This window comes from Sphaeramia orbicularis, chromosome 15 (assembly GCF_902148855.1).
Source record: "Sphaeramia orbicularis chromosome 15, fSphaOr1.1, whole genome shotgun sequence".
Taxonomy (NCBI): Eukaryota; Metazoa; Chordata; class Actinopteri; order Kurtiformes; family Apogonidae; genus Sphaeramia; species Sphaeramia orbicularis.
Genome location: NC_043971.1, coordinates 31,258,251 through 31,277,497, shown reverse-complemented (window position 1 = coordinate 31,277,497; position 19,247 = coordinate 31,258,251). Strand labels below are relative to the sequence as shown.

General features: G+C 41.8%; 1 protein-coding gene across 1 annotated transcript in view; it reads left to right on the top strand.

The window, feature by feature from the left end:
- Nucleotides 1-19,247, top strand: part of LOC115433988 (ankyrin-3-like) — a 104,622-nt gene that overhangs the window by 81,200 nt on the left and 4,175 nt on the right. Inside the window, 8 exon segments of the mRNA XM_030155620.1 lie at nucleotides 1,116-1,197; nucleotides 2,964-4,745; nucleotides 4,748-10,219; nucleotides 11,165-11,239; nucleotides 11,500-11,631; nucleotides 12,035-12,178; nucleotides 14,985-16,464; nucleotides 16,551-16,713. Of these exon segments, the coding sequence (XP_030011480.1) occupies nucleotides 1,116-1,197; nucleotides 2,964-4,745; nucleotides 4,748-10,219; nucleotides 11,165-11,239; nucleotides 11,500-11,631; nucleotides 12,035-12,178; nucleotides 14,985-16,464; nucleotides 16,551-16,713 (9,330 nt within the window).

The window sequence follows — 19,247 nt, the reverse complement described above, 5'->3', positions numbered from 1 at the left end:
TCACACAGCTGTGTCATTGCTAAAACGTGATCTCAAATATTGCATGAGTGGAAATGGCAATTGTTTTGATTAGCAAGTGTTTATTTATTGTTGTCCTCATCCCAAGTCCAGTGGAGCCTATTTATGTGCCACCTCAGCTTGTTTTTCATCTGTCTCCTTTTCCATACATATTCAACAGGAAATCACCATGTCTTCATATTAACCCCTAGGAGGTTTCGTACACTACTGTAGAATATTTTATCAGGTCAACATCAAATCTAATCATTTATTTGTATTTGGAATTTCCCTCCTTCACCCTTGTCCTTGACTTGTCTTTAACAGAAGAATACTAACACTTCCAGCTGCATGCTAAAACCTTTAGGAGAGTTTAGTGAAAAATGTTTTATGTTTTGTGATCGTAATTACTTTATATCAAATAGTAAGTCATGCTTGTTATACATCCTTTCAGAAGTTAATATATAAAGCCCCTCGACAGATAAATATTCATATTGGACAATTCTGCAAAATCAAGGATCATGTTAAAAATATAAAATTTTTGAATATTCATGCAGAAAAATCTGAATCTAAAATAGGAGTGCATTTGTGTGGATATTGTAGGAAATACCTACTTGGTCAGTTACACCTAAAGTTAAGTCAAGAAAGGTACTATTAAGTCTGAGAAAGACTGCAGATTTCCAACACATACATCAGAGCTGCATTCATCGATCGCCACAACTTTACTTCGTGCACGACTGCACAAACACTGCTATTCACTCTGTCGCTAAATGTTGTTATGATAAGAAGTGTACTGCAGAATTGCCCAATAAGAACATAACTCTTGGAGACTATTTATTGCAATGACACTGAGAAATGCAGGAAGAGAAGAGGTGCTCTATTACTCCACTTAGAGGTCAAGATAGTCCATTACTCTTCAGAGGAGACACTCCACCTGCAGTGCCTTCTCATGCCAGTACTAACAGCACTGATGCACCGAACAGGACAATAACCATGCACTGCATTACCTAATTTTTACAAATTAACATTAATATTTCCAGAAATTTCTAATACATTAGAATCACATTTTGTCATTTTTTATGTTAAAGCTTCTTTTGTTCTTTTTTTGTTTGTTGTTTCAGACTGAAAAGCCAGAACGACGTCATACCTTTGCCTCCTTAGCTTTGCGTAAGCGCTACAGCTATTTGACCGACCCAGCAGCGAGTGAGTTTCCCCTTTTCATTTACATGAAATCTTATTTCATTTAAATATAGTGTCTTAAGGGTCCCGTTATTAGTCAAAACCCATAGTACAGAAGCAGATCTATCTGACAGATCTATTCATCAGTCATTCTGTTAACCCTCACGTACACTGATCATCCATCAGCCTTTCATCACACATTTGCATGGTTTACTGTGTGTTACGCTTTGCTTATCCACCTCATTTTTATAAAAAGAAGTTTCCCTGTTTCAACTGTTGTTTTAGTTTACATCTGTGGAATCATTGGGATTACAATGTCTGTCTGTTTATCATTTGGATCAAAAGTGTTTCAATTCATGTTAAATAAAAATGTTGTTTTGAATTGTTGTCATTGTTTTAGTCGCCATTTCATTCTTATTGGCTTTATGACTGTGTGCGGCTGTATATCATTGTGGTAACAGGTTGCACTTTACATTAACTTGACTTCACCTACATGTGAGATACTAGCAGAAGCATTTTTCTGCAAATATGCATTTTTGCTATTGAGAAAATACTGATGTGCACTACAGTGTCAGTAAAATATGTTTGTGTCACAATTGAAGCAGAACTTATCTATCTTCATCTGCGCTATTTGCAGAAAATGTATTGATTTTTTTTTTTCAATAATTGCATTCACAACTCTGAAAATGTTTTTGAAGTCATAAACTAAAGAAATTCACATATGACTGGTACTACTCAACAGGCATCGATGGCTACTGTTTACTCTTGGTAAAGTGCAACCTTATATAATTTTATATACACAGCCTGTCAAAAAACAAGTCCCCACCTGGATTTAACTAATCAAATACTTCAGATTGTTCAATTTGATTAATACTGCACCGATTAATGTGTTTCACCCAAACTGATGCAACAGTTCTCTGCAGTGATCATTTGTGACTGCGTTTTAATGTAAAAAGTCATGTATTCTGATTAATCCAAACTCCAGAGTGATGGATGCATCAGGATGAGAAGCGAGGCAGATGGAGTGATTACCCATCATGCCTCGTGCCTATAGTACAATCCTGTGGAGGCAGTGTTATTACTTGGGGTTGCTTCCATTTTCAGCTCTAGGTTCAGAAATATAGTGTGTCCAAAAAATGATGGAAATAAATATTTCAACATTGCATAAACTTATTGAAACAATGTCACAGTGAATGTGTGTCATAATCAAAGCGTTGCAATGAAATATTGGAGTGTGGGACTTTTTTGCCCAGGCTGTGTATTACTATTATTATTACTACTATTATACTTTTTATATTTTATTTTAACTCATGACCAAATAACTAAAGTAATATTTTCTTTTCAATAATATCTACTTGTGGGGTCATCTCTGGCATTTAAATGAACCAAATGAAAGTGCAGCTGTCAAAAAAATGCAAAAGTACTGTTGCAAGGAGGCAGGTTAAGCACATCAAAAGTCAATGGAATTGTACTTTTTGTTTGTCATTTTGTCATTTTTTTCACTTCCACCAAAAACTGTGTCACAAATTTTGTTGCTACACAAACTCCATTGTACATGTCAATTTTTCAGTAGCAACCGTGTAGGTTGTCAGTTGTCATATCATTATGGGCTTGTAGATAAGGGGCTTTTTCACATTCATTTGTAAAACTTATTGTACTGCTGCTATATTTAATGCTGTTTCTGACTGACTCAAATTTCTCTTTCTGGTTTTTGTGTTTCATTTCACATTCTTTTATGTTACATTTTATGTTACATTTCCTTTTGCTTTTGGTTTAACTTATTGCTGAAGAAACAACTGATCGAAGCTCGCAGAGAACACAGCCTTCTGGCTACCCTCACAAACCTGTCTTTTCAACGAGATCTTATCAGGCGTGGTCGCCTGTTCCTGTCGCCGTCCCTGGCCAAGCCAAGTCTGGGTTTGGCTCCCTCTCCAGTTCGTCATCCAACACGCCCTCTGCCTCTCCACTAAAGTCTGTCTGGTCAATCAATTCTGCCTCCCCAATCAAGACCAACATCCCTGGATCCCCTGCTTCTTCTGTCAAGTCAGTTAGTGACATGGCTTCTCCCATCCGCTCCTACAGAACAATCTCTTCTCCTATAAAAACTGTAGTCCAGCAAAACCAGTACCCAGGCCAGGTTACCACCAGCCCCTTGGCCTCACCAGGGAAAAGTACTCCAGACTCTATATCTATGAAAGGACTGGCAGCATTGTCTGCCAGGACTTCTCCAATCACTGCATCTGGAGGAAACGCTCTACTTGATAGAACATCTATAGCTATGACCCCACCAACCTCTCCTAAATCCTCTCTAAGTATGTTCAGCTCACCACTTCCTTACAAGACAGTTATGGGTGGCTCAAGTGGCACAGCATCTTCTTCATCTCCAATAAAAACAGTCCCAGGTCTTTCATCTGTTCGATCCCTTGCAGAAGCATCAGCTACTGCAAGGAACCTTTTCTCTTCTCTCTCATCACCACTTAAATCTAACAGCCCTCCAAGTGCCGCAGCACTGATCAATGGAACTGTGTCACCTACCCAGTATCGTTCCTCATCTCCAACATCTCTTCTCACCAGCAGCCTGCAAGAGAGAATACAGGCAACCACCAATGCTGCAACAACAAGTGTCAATGCAGCGTTTGATGAGGTGGAAAAAACATTTAATTCCTGTTCTGCAGGCTATGGCACATTGAAGTCATTATCCTCCTCTGCGTCGTCCTCATATCAGTCTATTAGATCATCAGCTTCTAGTTCACTTTATCCCTCTTTAAGATCCCCATCTAATGTCACCACTGCTGTGACATGCAGCACAATGACTGTTCCAGTGTATTCTGTTATTAATGTGCTGCCAGAGCCCCAGTTTAAAAAGCTACCGGAGGTGTCCAAATCAGCTGCTGCTCTTCTGTCTCCTCGTAAGACAGTGCCTCCTGAGGTTAATGCTCAGTTGCACTCCTCCTTCGCAAGAACTCTTTCCCCTGTCAAATCCCATCTTTTCTCCCCTGGTTTAAAATCAGCCACCACGTCACCACTGTCATCCAGCCAAGAGATTCTGAAAGATGTTGCTGAGATGAAAGAAGACTTGATACGAATGTCTGCCATCTTGCAGACAGACCCAAACTCCACAGCCAATAAAGGATTTCAGTCTGATTCTCCTAGAGAAGCTAAAGTAGAGGATGAGGAACCATATAGGATTGTGGAGAAAGTGAAACAGGATTTAGTAAAAGTGAGTGAAATCCTGACCAAAGATTCTGTGAAGGATGGGAAGGTTTCTATGGCAAGGGGTTCCTTGGATGACATTCACTTCTCAAAAGTGCCAGTTGAACAACCTCCAAGCAACTGGAGCTATCCACCACGATATGAGACTGTGGTTCCTCAAGCCAAATCAAAAACAATACCAGACAGAGATTTCAATCTTTCCAAAGTGGTTGACTACCTGGCCAATGATGTTGGTAGTTCCTCTTTCTCCAAAATGCATGACACAAAGCATAAAGTGGATGAAGGAAAGACTGAAGGAGAGAGCAAGGAAAAGCAGAAACGTGTCCTGAAACCCACTATAGCAGTCCAAGAGCATAAGCTCAAATGCCTCCAACAAATATGCGCTCTTCACCTTCAGATAAAGAGATCAGTAAAGTAGCAGATGCACTTTTTGGTGCAGACACTGTGCTAGAATCCCCTGATGACATTTCACATGAACAGGATAAGAGCCCCCTCTCAGACAGTGGTTTTGAGACAAGAAGTGAAAGGACACCATCTGCCCCCCAGAGTGCAGAGGGCATGGGTCCCAAGGCCCTTTTTCAAGATATACCAATTCCCCCAGTGATCACTGAGACAAGGACTGAAGTTGTTCATGTCATTAGGAGTTATGAATCCCCAGAGGATAACAAACAACCTGCAATGGAGGATGCACACCCTGTCAGATATATTGATTCTGATTCTAAAGGGCATCTAAGTCAAGCTACATTGACTCCAGAACAGAATAAATGCTATCAGATGAAAGTCAGCCCTGAGGAGGATCCAATGGGAAAGGGGATGAGAGTAAAGGAGGAGACTCACATCACTACCACTACCAGGATGGTTTACCACAAACCACCTGGAAAAGAAACTGCATCAGAGAGATGTGAAGAAACTATGTCTGTCCATGATATAATGAAGGCTTTTCAATCAGGCAAAGACCCATCTAGAGAGTTGGCTGGACTGTTTGAACACAAGTCTGGCAGTGAAGAACCATCACAAAGAGTCCTTGAGGACATCAACTCCAAACCTAAGGTAGAAAGAATAATTGAGGTTCACATTGAAAAAGGCAATAAAACAGAACCAACAGAGGTCATCATCAGAGAAACAAAAAACCATGCAGAAAAAGAAATGTATTACTACCCAGGAAATAGACAGGAAGAGGAGGAACCTGAGGAATCACTTCCAGTGTACCTTGACTCCTCCAGAGTAAATACACCCATGTCACAAGAGGAGGACAGTCGCCCTAGTTCAGCACAGCTAATGGCAGATGACTCTTACAAAACTCTAAAGTTACTTAGTCAACAGTCTGTGGAGTATAATGAGGATGAATCATCAGAGCTCAGGGGGGAATCTTACAATTTCGCTGAAAAAATGCTACTCTCTGAGAAATTTGATCAGTCTCATTCTGACACAGAGGAATATTTGAGAGATAGGTCTCGATTCCACTCACCAGACAGAAGCAGTCACAGTGAGGGCAGGGTAGGGCCAAGGACTGAGTATGTCTTCAGGTCATCAAGAAACGTATTTGACAAATCTGGAAGAAAAACTAATGTAGATGATAACTATGATAAACTTACACTTTTGCAGTATTCTTCTGAACCCGGTAGCCCAAAGCAGTCTGTCTGGATGCGTGTGCCAGATGACACACAGCAAAACAGAGAACAGCTTATGTATGAGGACAGAGTGGACAGGACTGTAAAGGAGGCAGAGGAAAAACTTAGTGAGGTATCTCAGTTTTTTCGTGACAAAACTGAACAACTGAATGATGAGTTGTCATCTCCAGAGAAAAAATCCCGCAGACCAGACTTCAGGGAAACACGATCAGGGCCTAGTTCCACGCACAGCAGTCCCGAGAGGCCAGCATATAGGGGTGTAGGTAGTGGGGAAGAATGGAGTAGAGAACGGCTGAGAGACAGGTTTGCGTCCAGTGACAGAAAATGTACCAGTTTGCCCAGCAGCCCAGAGAGGAGAGTATTGCTTCAGTATAATGATTCAGATCCAAGAAAACAAGGGGAAGTTAAACAACAGGGAAGCACAGGGGAAAGTTCCAAACCTTATCAAATGTCTTCCTCTAAAGTTAGCGCAGTTAGGCTAAAGTTTGAACAAGAAGCTCAAAGACAAGACAGAAGTTCTCAGGGAAGTCAAAATTCTAATTCTCCAATTAGGAAACTCCAGGAGAGTAAGCTGCCTGTGTATCAGGTTTTTGCTGGCTCAAATATTCCTAAAATGCCAGACAGTCCAGCAAGTCAGAGAAGAGGACTAGATGGTGAATCAAATAAGTTCTCTCCCAAACATGAAGCTAGTGGAAAGGAACAGGAAGACAAGAAGCTTTTCAAAACATGGGAGAACCAAGGGTATGGGAATTATAAACCCCAATCACCCAAACTGTCTCACGCCTTAGTTCATGATACTATGAAAGATGGAAATAATAGTGATTCCCAAAGACAAGAAACCACAAAGAAAATAATCTACACAGAATTTGTTGTAAGAGAAAGTCCAAGTAGTAATGACGGTCTAAAAAAAAACTCGGAATCACAAATTCCTGTAAGAAAGTTGTCTAATTTCTCAGAAAAACACCAGTCTACCCCAACAAAATTTGATCCCCCTGTTGAACCATGTGAGAGGACAGGTTCTCATATTCCTACTTTAGCTAGAAATCGGTTAAACAGTAGCTCTGAATCCAACAAGTCTGGTCGAGGATCATCAGTAGGAAAATCCATAGATTCCTTAGATGGTAGTCAGACAAATGTTGTGTGCAATGGTGTTGATACTGACCAGGTGGAGTATTTGGATAAAGTAACTCCTGTGGTGGTCACAGAGGGTTTCAAAGACATTAAACCCTTACCTGTATATGTTAGCATCCAAGTGGGTAAGCAGTATGAGAAAGAAACTGCAACAGGGCAGCTGGGAACATACAAAAAGATAGTAAGCCATGAGAGTAGGACAGTGCATGAAACTAGGGGTGCATTTTACAGTGTCAAACAAAAGCAGTCTCCATCTCCTCAGGGTAGTCCAGAAGATGACACTCTGGAACAAGTGACGTTCATGGACAGCTCTGGAAAGAGTCCTGTTACTCCTGAGACCCCCAGCTCAGAGGAAGTGAGCCTGACCTCGAGAACACCAGACTCTGTGATAGGCTTCATGCCTGGCATGCCAAGCCCTATCCCAGAGGAGTCTGAGGAGGACGAAGGGAAGACCTTCATCTACAGGGAACCTGCAAAGGACAAATGTAAACCAACTTCTGCAGAGAATTCCAGCAAGAAACAGGATGCAGAAAGGCCAAAGTCAAAAGAAAAAAGAGTGGCTTATATAGAGTTTCCTCCTCCTCCTCCATTGGAGGCAGAGCAGTCTGATCCTGAGAAAAAAGGATCTTGTGGTTCCTCTGAGGCAGAGACAGAAATGATGGAGGTAAATCTCCAGGAAGAGCATGATAGGCACCTCCTAGCCGAGCCAATCATCAGGGTCCAGCCCCCATCCCCTATTCCCCCTGGAGCTGATAATAGTGACTCTAGTGACGATGAGTCTGTCTTCCATCCCATCCCCGTCAAAAGGTACACCTTTAAAATGAAAGAGGAGGGAGAGAAACGTACAAAACACAAAAGATCAGACAAAAATGGAAATAAGGAATCTGGAATTAATGGTGTGATTAAAGGGGAGGAAGCTGATCTTGAACAAAATGGCAATGATCAGTCTATCACTGACTGCTCCATAGCAACCACTGCTGAGTTCTCACATGACACAGATGCAACAGAGATAGACTCTTTAGATGGATATGATCTTCAGGATGAGGATGATGGACTCAGCGAGGATCCAAAAACATCTAGTCTGTCTAATGATGGAAAAACAACCGATCGTTCATTTAGTCAGTCTAAGCTTGAAGTGATAGAGGAAGAAAAATGTGAGGAAGGAGGAGATGATGGAAAGGCAAAGACCAGCACATCTGCAGCAAAAGGTGGCGGGGATGAAAAAGACTATACTCTTGAAGGAAGGCATCCAGATAGACAGGGCTTTGGAGAAAACTACTTTGGATACCAGCTGGAAGAGGAGCTGAATTCAACCTTTAAAACTGTTGCCACAAAAGGTCTGGACTTTGACCCCTGGTCAACCAAAGGGAGTGATAATGACGGAATTTTTGAGTCCAAAATGAAAGATGAAGATCCAAAGCCCTTTGGTTTATCAGTGGAAGACAAGTCACAGGCCACAACACCTGACACAACCCCTGCTCGAACACCGACTGATGAGAGCACACCGACTAGTGAGCCTAACCCATTCCCTTTCCATGAAGGGAAGATGTTTGAGATGACCCGCAGTGGTGCTATTGACATGAGCAAGCGGGACTTTGTTGAAGAGAGGCTTCAGTTTTTCCAGATTGGTGAGCATTCCTCTGACCCTAAAACAGGGGAAAAAGGGAGAGGGGGCAAGATCCTGGGGGTAATTTCCTCTCAGACAAAAACAGGGGAAAGGGCCACAGTAGATGGGATGGTGAAGGTTATAGATACTACTACAGACAACAGCACTACACCAACAACACCAGCAGCAACAGCAAAATGCAGCCCTGCACAGTCTGGCAATGGCACTGGTTTTACCGGTACTGATGCCCCCACCTGTGAAGCCATAGCCGAGACCGCCTCCTCATGTACAATCACAGCCTCCAAAGTTGATCCCAAATTACGCACTCCTATTAAGATGGGCATAGCTGCCTCCATAACTGTGAAAAAAGACTCAGGGGATCTCACTGATTGTAAAGCTGAGATGTCAGAGGGACAGATGGTGCCAGAGTACATCAGCATAGAAGGTCAGTGTACAGAAGGCCAATCTAGCAGATTCACAGAGCCCAAGGTAGAGAGGAGAGATTACCCTTCTGAAAACTGCAACAACAACAATAATCTTGAGTCCTCCAGTGTTCAGGCCAACTACATTCAGTGTGGCAGTGTGGTGTTTAATTTACAGTCCTCCTCTGAGCCCACTCTTCAAAAAGCCAGCAGGATAGAAACACTCTGCTGTAGGGATTTAGAAGAAAAAGCACACAGTAGTAATCAAGGACAGGAACAAAAGGGTGAGGCAGCTAAAGAAAGTGAATTAAAGCAGCCCAAGTCCAGACTTCCAGTAAAAGCATCAGGGTGGTCATTTCATACACAGGGAACAGCCATAGGCAGACAGAAGCCCAAACAAGCAGTAAAAGTGGAGGTGAGGAAAAGAGGAGAGCCTGCCATAGCCAAAGTAGAACCCAGATCTAGAATACCCATCAAGGATGTTAAAAAGAGCAGCCCTGCTGCCACACCTAGCCCACTTGTTTCAGTTCGAGTCACTTCACAGCCAACAAAAGCACTGGACACAGAGAGAACAGCTATACAGTTGCCCTCAAGACTACCCCTGAAGGAAAGGCATCAGGTCAGCAATGTCACAGGTGAAGGAGTACATAGAAAGGACAGGCAGGAAAACCCTAGTGAGGTTTGTAAGCGCACCATCGAATACTTTAAAGGCATTAGCGGGGAGACGCTAAAGTTGGTGGACCGCCTGTCAGACGAGGAGAAAAAGACGCAGACAGAGCAGTCGGAGGAAGACAGCACCTCCCGGAGCACCTCTCTGTCGGACGCCTCCCAGCCTTCCCAGCCCTCCCAGCCCTCCCGCTCATCCAGGTCTGGTAGAGGTTCGAGGGCTGAGGCCGGGGCCGCGTCCGTAAGGGCAAAGGTGGCGACGACGGACAGGGCCTCCGGCAGTGAGAGGAGCAGGAGGAGTAGGCGGACTGGTGGGAAGGAGGGCAGTCAGGGACTCACAGGGTCTCGAACGCCTCCCATCGCGGAGATCAAGCCTAGTTTGTAAAACTTTCACACTATGTTTAAAATACATCTATATATTTCTATATTTCACTTTTAGTTGCATGACATCGTTGTGATCATTTAATGACTGGAATGCCTGTGGCGTGATTACATATTCTCTTCAGAACAGTAGCTGTCATTTAAATTTGTTTTTTGTCATTGATGTACTGTGTAGTGTATTGTCCTTGTTGCAAGACTCTCTTTCCTGTGTTCCTCTCTTTCAACCCCCCTTTAAGTAGCGTGAGCATGCCAGTAGTAGTGACTGGTCCACTGGCACAACCAGTCCCCTTGTTTGACAACTCCCTGGTCTGTCTCTGTCTGTCTGTGCAGGGTGGCTACTAAGTTAATGTAGTTATTTGTTCTTAGAGTCATTCTATAAATTGTCATTTAAACTAATATGTGTTAGCCAAGAACACACAAAAAGCTTTCGCATGTTAACATTTTAGACTCTAACATAGATTTTCCACCCTAAACGTATATAACTATGAGTCTGATGTTGATAGTCATGTTATGCTTTGTTTTGTGTGGTTTTCATGACAGTTACTGCCTGCTTAGAGGATACATACCCACAAATAGTCACAGAGCACTACTTAAACTACAAACATACTTATTTGAGTTGCCCATGATGTTTCTAGTGTGAAATATCCTTTTCTTGCCATTTTGGGGAAATCAGTTTATCTTGTCACAGCTATCCAATACTGTTTTTCTATTCTTGAAAACAAATATGTATAAATACAATTAAAACTTGACTGTTGTATTTACAAAAAATATATTAAATATAAATTGGATTTTTTTTTTTTCCCAAGCATTTTTTTTAGCATACTGTAATTGTTACCAAGTGGCCAGAAAAGGAAAGTTACATATATGTTTTTTCTCTCTTATATTAGTATATAGGGAGAAAAGAACATAAATGGTGTTGATGAGTCATTGTCCTTTACCAGGTCCCCAAAGTCCTTGTGAGAGGACAGACTTGCGCATGGCTATCGTTGCTGATCACCTGGGACTCAGTTGGACAGGTGAGTAGAGTGACAAAAAATGACATTGTTGTTGTCAGTTTTTACCACATACTCCGTTTCCTATTCTGGCGACTTCGATATTTAACCTTGAGTTGACTGAAATTGTATATAGTTAATAATAGTATAATAATAGTTTCACAGATTAAATAAAATGTCAGGTAATTATTTTTCTTCATTGTAGTATATTTATCCTGCACTTAAAATGACAGCTACTTTTTAAGAAAGTCTAAATTTGAGTTGGTGTTTGTCTCCCATCACAGAGCTGGCTCGGGAGATGAACTTCACAGTGGATGAGATCAACCACATCAGACTAGAAAACCCCAACTCTCTGACAGCACAGAGTTTCATGCTACTAAAGAAGTGGGTCAGCCGGGAAGGGAAAAATGCCACAAGTAAGGCTATTTTTATTAAAACTCTTGCTTTTATGTCTCTATTTTCCGCTTTTCTCACTCTTCCTTTAAAACTAAAAACTTCATTACTTTCAGAAATTGAATCTTCACCTTGGTCTGTATATCTGCATACCCTACTTCACTGTTGTTTTCTTCCTCTTTCTGACATTTAGAAGGTAGCATAAGCCAGCTAGTTTCCTTGCACACATGTTCTAAGATCTTTGTGTTTGCTTATTCCTGACTGAACAGAGAAAAGACTAATGTTTTTACATGTATCACAAAAAAATCATTAAACTCTGCACTGTTGTCTTTTTTGTTAGACACAAGACTGAAAGAGACTTATAGTTATTGCATTTGCTGTTGTTGGTATTTTTTTTATATATATAATTGTTCTTTTCATTTACAGCGGATGCCTTAACTGCAGTGCTGACCAAAGTCAATCGGATGGATATTGTGACTTTACTGGAGGGCCCGATATTTGACTATGGTAACATTTCAGGCACGAGATGTTTTGCCGATGATAACGCTGTTTTCCGGGATCAGGCTGATGGTAAAGTTTAGCTTTGTTTAGCTGACCTCTTACCTCTCCCTGCTACCTTCCTATGTATTCTGCCCAAAGACTATGTTGGGCCATTTCTAATGCATGGATTACATATAGTTTTAATGTAATCTATACCTTAATGTATTAGCAATTTTAACAGACCTTTGTATGGGTAACTGGCCTTTATAAGCCCCAAATTCCCACTGTCAATTTAGACAATTTCTCCATGTATATGTAATTACTATGTTTTCCTCAATAGCTCTCCAGCACAGATTTGATTTGGCTTCTGCTGACCTTACCAACAACTATTTGAATCAAATCTTGATTTGTGTCAGTTCTCATACAAATCAATGCTGTTTTGTCTCAAATTGTTGCAAATTAGTCAAATCTGCCGTTAGTCGTATTCTAATAAGTGCATGCTGTAACTTACTGCTTTAAAATGAAGTCTGAGTCTATTAGCAGTTATTTAACCCTGTAGTTTCCACTGTTAGTTTATCTCTCTTAGTTCTCCTCCAGTTCCTCTGAGCCTTCCTTGGATAGATGAGAGAATCACTTTCTCTGTGAAACCGAGCTGCCTCCTCCTCCTCCTCCTCCTGTTCCTTCTACCTCCCATCACCTCCCACAGCAGTACCCACTGCTGATAACAGCACATAACTGCTCTTAACCAAATAAGAGTCATGTATTGCTGATACCTACATGTGTCATCTCCTTATCCATCATCATGTGCCTCCTCCCTCCTCCTTCGTACATCCCTCAGTCACTTTATTCATTTATTGTCTTTTTGCCCAAGCATGTTTCATGTTATCTTTTGCTAATTTACATTTTTGTCTTTTTTGCATTTGTCTCACTCTTCTCCATTCCTGTAGTTAGTATAATCATCCCCCTTATGACAAGAATCATTCAACCTGTTATGGTAGTGCACACACCCATTCCCCTCTGTCCAACACCAACCCAAACACCTCCACCATCTCCCCTCACACCTATTACAGCACCTCTCTGCCGCCCCTTCAGCCCACGTCGCTCTCCAAGTTATGAGTCTTCAATTTCACTCAAGGACTTGGCACCAGTGCCATTTTCATCACAGCGGCTCAAAATGATCTCACCTCCTCCGTCAATTATCATCCCCCAGTGCCCACCTGCTGACCCCCATCAATCTTCAACCTTCCCTTTCTCACCCCATCCACCCTCCCCGATCCCCCTCATCACCTCGCCCTTACCCTTGACTCCGGCTCCTAACTGTTCTTCACCCACACCTTTCTTCTCAACCTCTGTTCCACTTTCTCCCACTCCAAATGCATCACCTTCACCCCCTTCGCAGACAGAACCAGCTAACTCCTCCCTTACAGGACTGGCATTTACCTCTGACCAGACCTGTTGTCAGACTGCCGCCCCCTCTGAACCTGCTACCACATCCTCCACACTTACTCCTAATACGTCTGAACCCACCACCATACCTGTTTCATCCATTTCCTCCTCCTTACCATCAGGCAAAACCTCACCTTCTGTTAGCACCTCTGCAAGCCGAGAATCTTTATGCACCCGTCCCATTTCCCCTCTCTCTGTCGTGACTCTCCCTGCGATGTCTCCCTCTGGGTCACGTTGTAATAGCCCTGGTCCTTCCTCCCCTCCTCTTCGCTCCCTTTCTCCCTGTCCTGCTTGTCAGTGTACATGTGCACCCTCCATCCCACCACCTACCCCCCAAACCGTTGACCCTTCTAAAACAGAAATATATATTTAGCAAACTGGTTTCTGCTTAGTCCTTTATCATGCTCTTTTTTTTCCATCTTCTGCAAGTTCCTCTCATATCTCTCATCTGTCATCTATAGCTGTGTTTCCACTGAATGAACTTTACTCTGGGATTAGCTTCGTGTATTTCCACCTCAAGGACCATAGTCTAAATTAAGGACATTATTTTACCCCAAAAAGGCCCCTGATAAGGGTATGGTACTTTCTTTGGGGGTTTTGTGGGATGCGACTTGAAACAATAAACATTTACTGACTGCACTTGCAGCAGTTTGTTTCAGGCACTGTTTTTAAAAAGCTACAGCTGTACACAAAGTTTTGCGTTGTGCTTCATTACATTACCATGGAATTACATAAGAAACCATGTGATACATGTGTTGATTAAGTCCAGTCATGTTATATAGTCACATGCAGTGTAATGTGTTATGTTGCTTTTTCATAGAGACTCAGAAAATTATGGAAATGTAAAGGAATATGAGGGAACCTTTTACTTCTTGGAACTAGAGTTGTGGGGCTAAAATTTTAAGGTACTTTAGGTGGAAACATGGCTGTTTTAATGTGAGCATGTAACAGAAAACCCTGGTAAATGTTTGAACTTTTCTTATCCACTGCTATTTGGCCTCATGCCATTTATGCATTGTATTTTCAATCTTTTCCCTCAACTGCAAGGACTGAATAAGCATTCACACTAAGGACACCAAAAATGTATGATATCACAGCAACATCAAGTAGCATGTTGTAGCATGGGTTTTGTCATTACCATCAAAATGAACAAGTTTTTGTTTGTATTATTTATACTTGCACTAAGATATAGTATTCAAACATAAGCTCTGCATTGTGTTTGCTATTATGAACTACACATTTTTTGTAAACACAATGCCATTATACGCATTATTCTTTGTGCTGCTGATGTCATCACCACAGCTAGTGGTTGTCTGGATACATGCTTTACACCAGCCGCTGTGCCATCGTCCATGTCATAGGGTGTAGGATGTGTGTTTCTGTGTTATATTCTTTTGTAGCATGTTTCAGGGTGCGTATGTCTCTACATTTTTCATCCTGTCACCAACAGATTATCAGAGCATTCTAGCGGAGCTGCAGTCCCCCGCCGCACTGCACTCTAACCCCAACTTCCTGGAGCCCGAACTCCCCGTCACCCCCAACCCTTCCCTTGCCCATTCTCCACACCATGATTACCCAGAATCAGACACCCCTTCTTTGCTGGCTGACTCCCAGCCCCTGCCCTGGAGCCCAGAGACAGAGCCTGGCAGTAGAGAGCCAGATAGCCCCCCTAGGAGCCCCCCAAGACCTTGTGAGCTTGCCCTGTCCGTCCCAGTCTTTGTACTCCCAGATCCCCTTCCTTCAATGGTCAGAAAGCCCCACATTGCTCTGAATGACCAACTTCTTTTGAGCGAGGATGAGGACAAGTCTTGTCACGAAACAGAGCAAAACCACAAACCTAAGGTGCACCTAACCTCTGCGATGTGTGAGCTAGACATTGATATGGCTTATTCCACATCTTCCCCTTCACCATCATCTGTTTCATCAATTACTCCATCAACACCTGACAGAGCACATATCGGAGATGGATTACTACTGAGTGGTTCTCCCCAAGGGATACAGGAGGATGTATGTTTGAAAGGAGGTGAAAAGGAAGTGATAGAAGAAATAGAGAAGGTTGTCGAGATTGCTAACACAGATTTCACAGAGGGAAATATAGTCGTGGAGAAGTGGGTTGAGCAAGACTTGATTGAAAATGTCAAAAGGAAATGTGAAATTGTAATACAAGATAGGTTACTGTTGGCTGGTGAAATGAATATTTTGTTAGAACAGAGGGAGGAATGGGAAAAGGATGAAAGAGATTTGCCAAAGGAGGAGCCTGTTCTTGAGGAAGGAACAGCCTGTGAAGTTGAAGAGGTAAGAGATGTGCAGAAACTGTCAGAGGAGCAACTTAATTTGATAGAAACTGAGCATGAAGTGGAAAAATGTAGTCCCACTTTAGAAGAAGAAACTGTAAAAGAGGGTGCTGATGAAACAATTGGAGCAGAACAAGAGGTAGATTGGGGCAATGAGGAAATAGTGCGTCAGGAAGAAAGAATAGAGGACACAGATGGTGAATCTCAGTTCAAGGATGAAGGAGGTCCCCTGGAAAATGAAAGGGGGATTGACATGAAGTCAGAGGGTGACCAGGCAGCCGAGGATCAGGCTGTGTTTGACGTCTCGCCTCAGGCCTGGGTTGCTGCACTTGAGGAACGTCAGCCTAAATCTGAATCTGGATCTAATGAGGAAGACGAGGATGGTAAAAGCAGCAAGGAAATCACAGAGGAAGCATTGGAGGAGGTGAAGAAGGAAGAAGGCTCAGAGAAGGAGGAGGAGGAGGACGAAGAGACAAGCGACAAGGCCAGGGTTCAGAAGAGTCTCGATCAGGTTGAACAAGCAGAAAAAGACTTGTGTTCACTTTCAGGTTGGCACAGTGACTCATCAAGCGTCAATGTGGAACCACCAACGCCAGGCCGCAGTGTCAGCTCAGATTTGCTTGACAGACGGGAAAGGTGACGATTGACATTTGTTCTTTGACAATAATACACAGAGCTTCAGATTTTCTGGCAATGCTAACATGGACTTTCTTACCCTGCAGCCAAGAGAACTCCAGTGAATCCATTACTTCCTCATCCAGGGGTGAATCAGGGAGGTCTCGACAGAACGGCGACAACTCAAAGCACTCACCTCAGGACGCCTCATCAGAGTCTTCAAATGGCAAGAAGGAAGAAGGGGCTTTGGTTTCTGAGAAGAAAGTTCAGGTAATGAACCAAACAGTAATGATGAATCCATTTCAGTAAGGTCTAAAACTGCTATAATGAAGATGTCTCTTTGTAAAATCTACCTATATGGGTATTATAATGGTTTACTTTGTTATTCTGTTATCAGAGGGGATTTTATAACAGTTGTACTCTTTGTGTTAATGAAAAGTTCATATATTTTTTTACAGGTGTTGTCATGGACCTACAGTACATCAGTGATATCAACAAAATGTCTTACAACTTAGGCCATTCATATGATTTGTGTTTTTGTTCTTCTGAATCCTTTCTTGTGTCTGTGCAATGATGTTCTAATACCTTCCTCAGCAGCGGGTTAGTGTAGATTCTGGGTCAGAGGAAGAACAAACTGTAACCACCAGAATCTTCCGCCGCCGTCTCATTTTAAAGGTACCCTGCACGCTGATAGCAGAGAATAGGCTGGACCTGGTTTGGTTTGGCTTGGTTTGGTTTGGTGTAGTTTAGATTGGTTCAGGCCTGTAACAGCTTCTCTGGTGAACATTGTAGTGGTATTGCTTGGTGTGCTAAAAGTTGTACTTGTAGTGTGTCTGTGAATATATGTGTTGTATAGCCTGTTCTTACAGTCCATGGTTCCACGGTGCCATGCTGTTGACGCTGGCTGCTTTAAGACTAACCTAGTGCTCTTTCTCTGTCTGACATGGACGTTCTCCTCTTCTGAGGTTTCCTTTCAGTGTGGTGATGGTGAAAGTTAAATCACATTTGTTGGAATCTGTATTCTTATGCTAATCACAAAAACACTTGCAGGGTGAACAAGCAAAGAATATCCCCGGTGAGGCTGTGACAGAGGAACACTATATGGATAAGGATGGTAACCTCGTCAGTAGAAAAGTAACGTATTGATCCATTTGCATTTCCCATTCAGCTCTGCTGTAACTCTACTACAGCAACAGTAGCTGTGTATTTTTGTTACAGTAATTTTATCCTAGCACCGTCAGATCTTTTCTTCCTGTGTTGACCTCCCTCTGCCTTGGGTAGGTAATCAGGAAGGTCATACGGCGTGTGTCCACTCCCACACCAGAAGACCAAAGGAAGTGGCACAGAGGAGACCATATGTACAGTCCCACTCTGCCGGAAGAAGAGCCAGAGGTTGGCAACAACATTCCTGTGTTTAAGGACTGAACTAAATGGGAGCGTGTCATTAAATATCAGTTGTTACAAGATAACGGTTGTTTGAAGGCAACAGTGAATAATAGCTTAAAACCTCAAAGATGCACTCGGCTGGATTTGTCTTATAAATACGGAATCATTTATGCAAATACGGTAAACACAAAATGAACCTCTTTAACAATACTAGGCCAGGTTAGTCTGATGCAAATATTGTTCAAACTCACTCAAATTAATACTTATGCATAAATATGATCTCTGTCTATATGCAGTGGTGGAGGAAGTATTCAGATCCTTTACTTACATCATTCAGTACTAATGAAAGTTCTGTATGAAAAATCTGGAACGTGAAACTGAAAAGCAAAAAATGACTAATATTAGCAGCAAAATGAAGTAAATGGGCAAAATTGATACTGAAATATTAATGTTGTTGCAGCATGTCACAGTTGTAGCCACTGAGGAAATCTGAACTTTTTTAGATTAATTTTTGTAAATCTGAGCGCTCATCCCATTAAATCTCTTTTCAGCATTTGGACCTTTTCCTGTCATGTTAATATACTGGATGACTATACATTTAATGAAAGGAAACTATGTTAGAATTTCAGAGCGATATCTCCAGAGACATCTGAAATTTGACCCTGACATCTGAAGCTAAAAATGTTGGAGAGCACTGGTTTAATCTATAACTAAGATTGTATTTTAAAACCATGTTATATCATCCATCCTCATATTGAAAGTAGTTACTGGCCAAAACTGTTCAGAAAATGTAATAAAGTAAAAAGAATAATGTTTCCTGTATAAAGGTAACAGAATAAAAGTGTAAAGTAGCACAAAATGGAAACATTCAAGTTTATATATAAGAACTAGTCTGGCCCCATGCTACTTGAAGAACAACAACCTCGAAGCTGTAACTGCACACTGAAAATATCAAATTTTGACAAAGATAGGCATCTTCTAATGTGCTGTTGTCCTATATAAAACTACCATGCACTTTCTCTTGCACAGAAGCTCCACTAAAGCTTTCATGATACTGTTTTACAAATGCATCATCAATCAGTGAACTTTTACCCCTATTCCAGAATGATAGCAGAGGGTGCCAGACCTAGATGACAATAAAATGTAGATATGTGTTACTATACAAGACTATTTAAGAACAGTACATGAATAAATATAGCGTTACATTCCACCACTGTCTATACAGATAAAGATGTATGATAAACTATGCACAGCTCTCCACAAAATACCTACATGTCCATTTACACAAACTTGCAGTCATAGCGTGAGCAGCATACAATATATCCTTCTCTTGTTGTCTATACACATACATACCCTAAGCTCTGAGTGCAACTTGAGGTCAGATACTTAATCTGTGGTAGGGTATCAGCTACTAAACA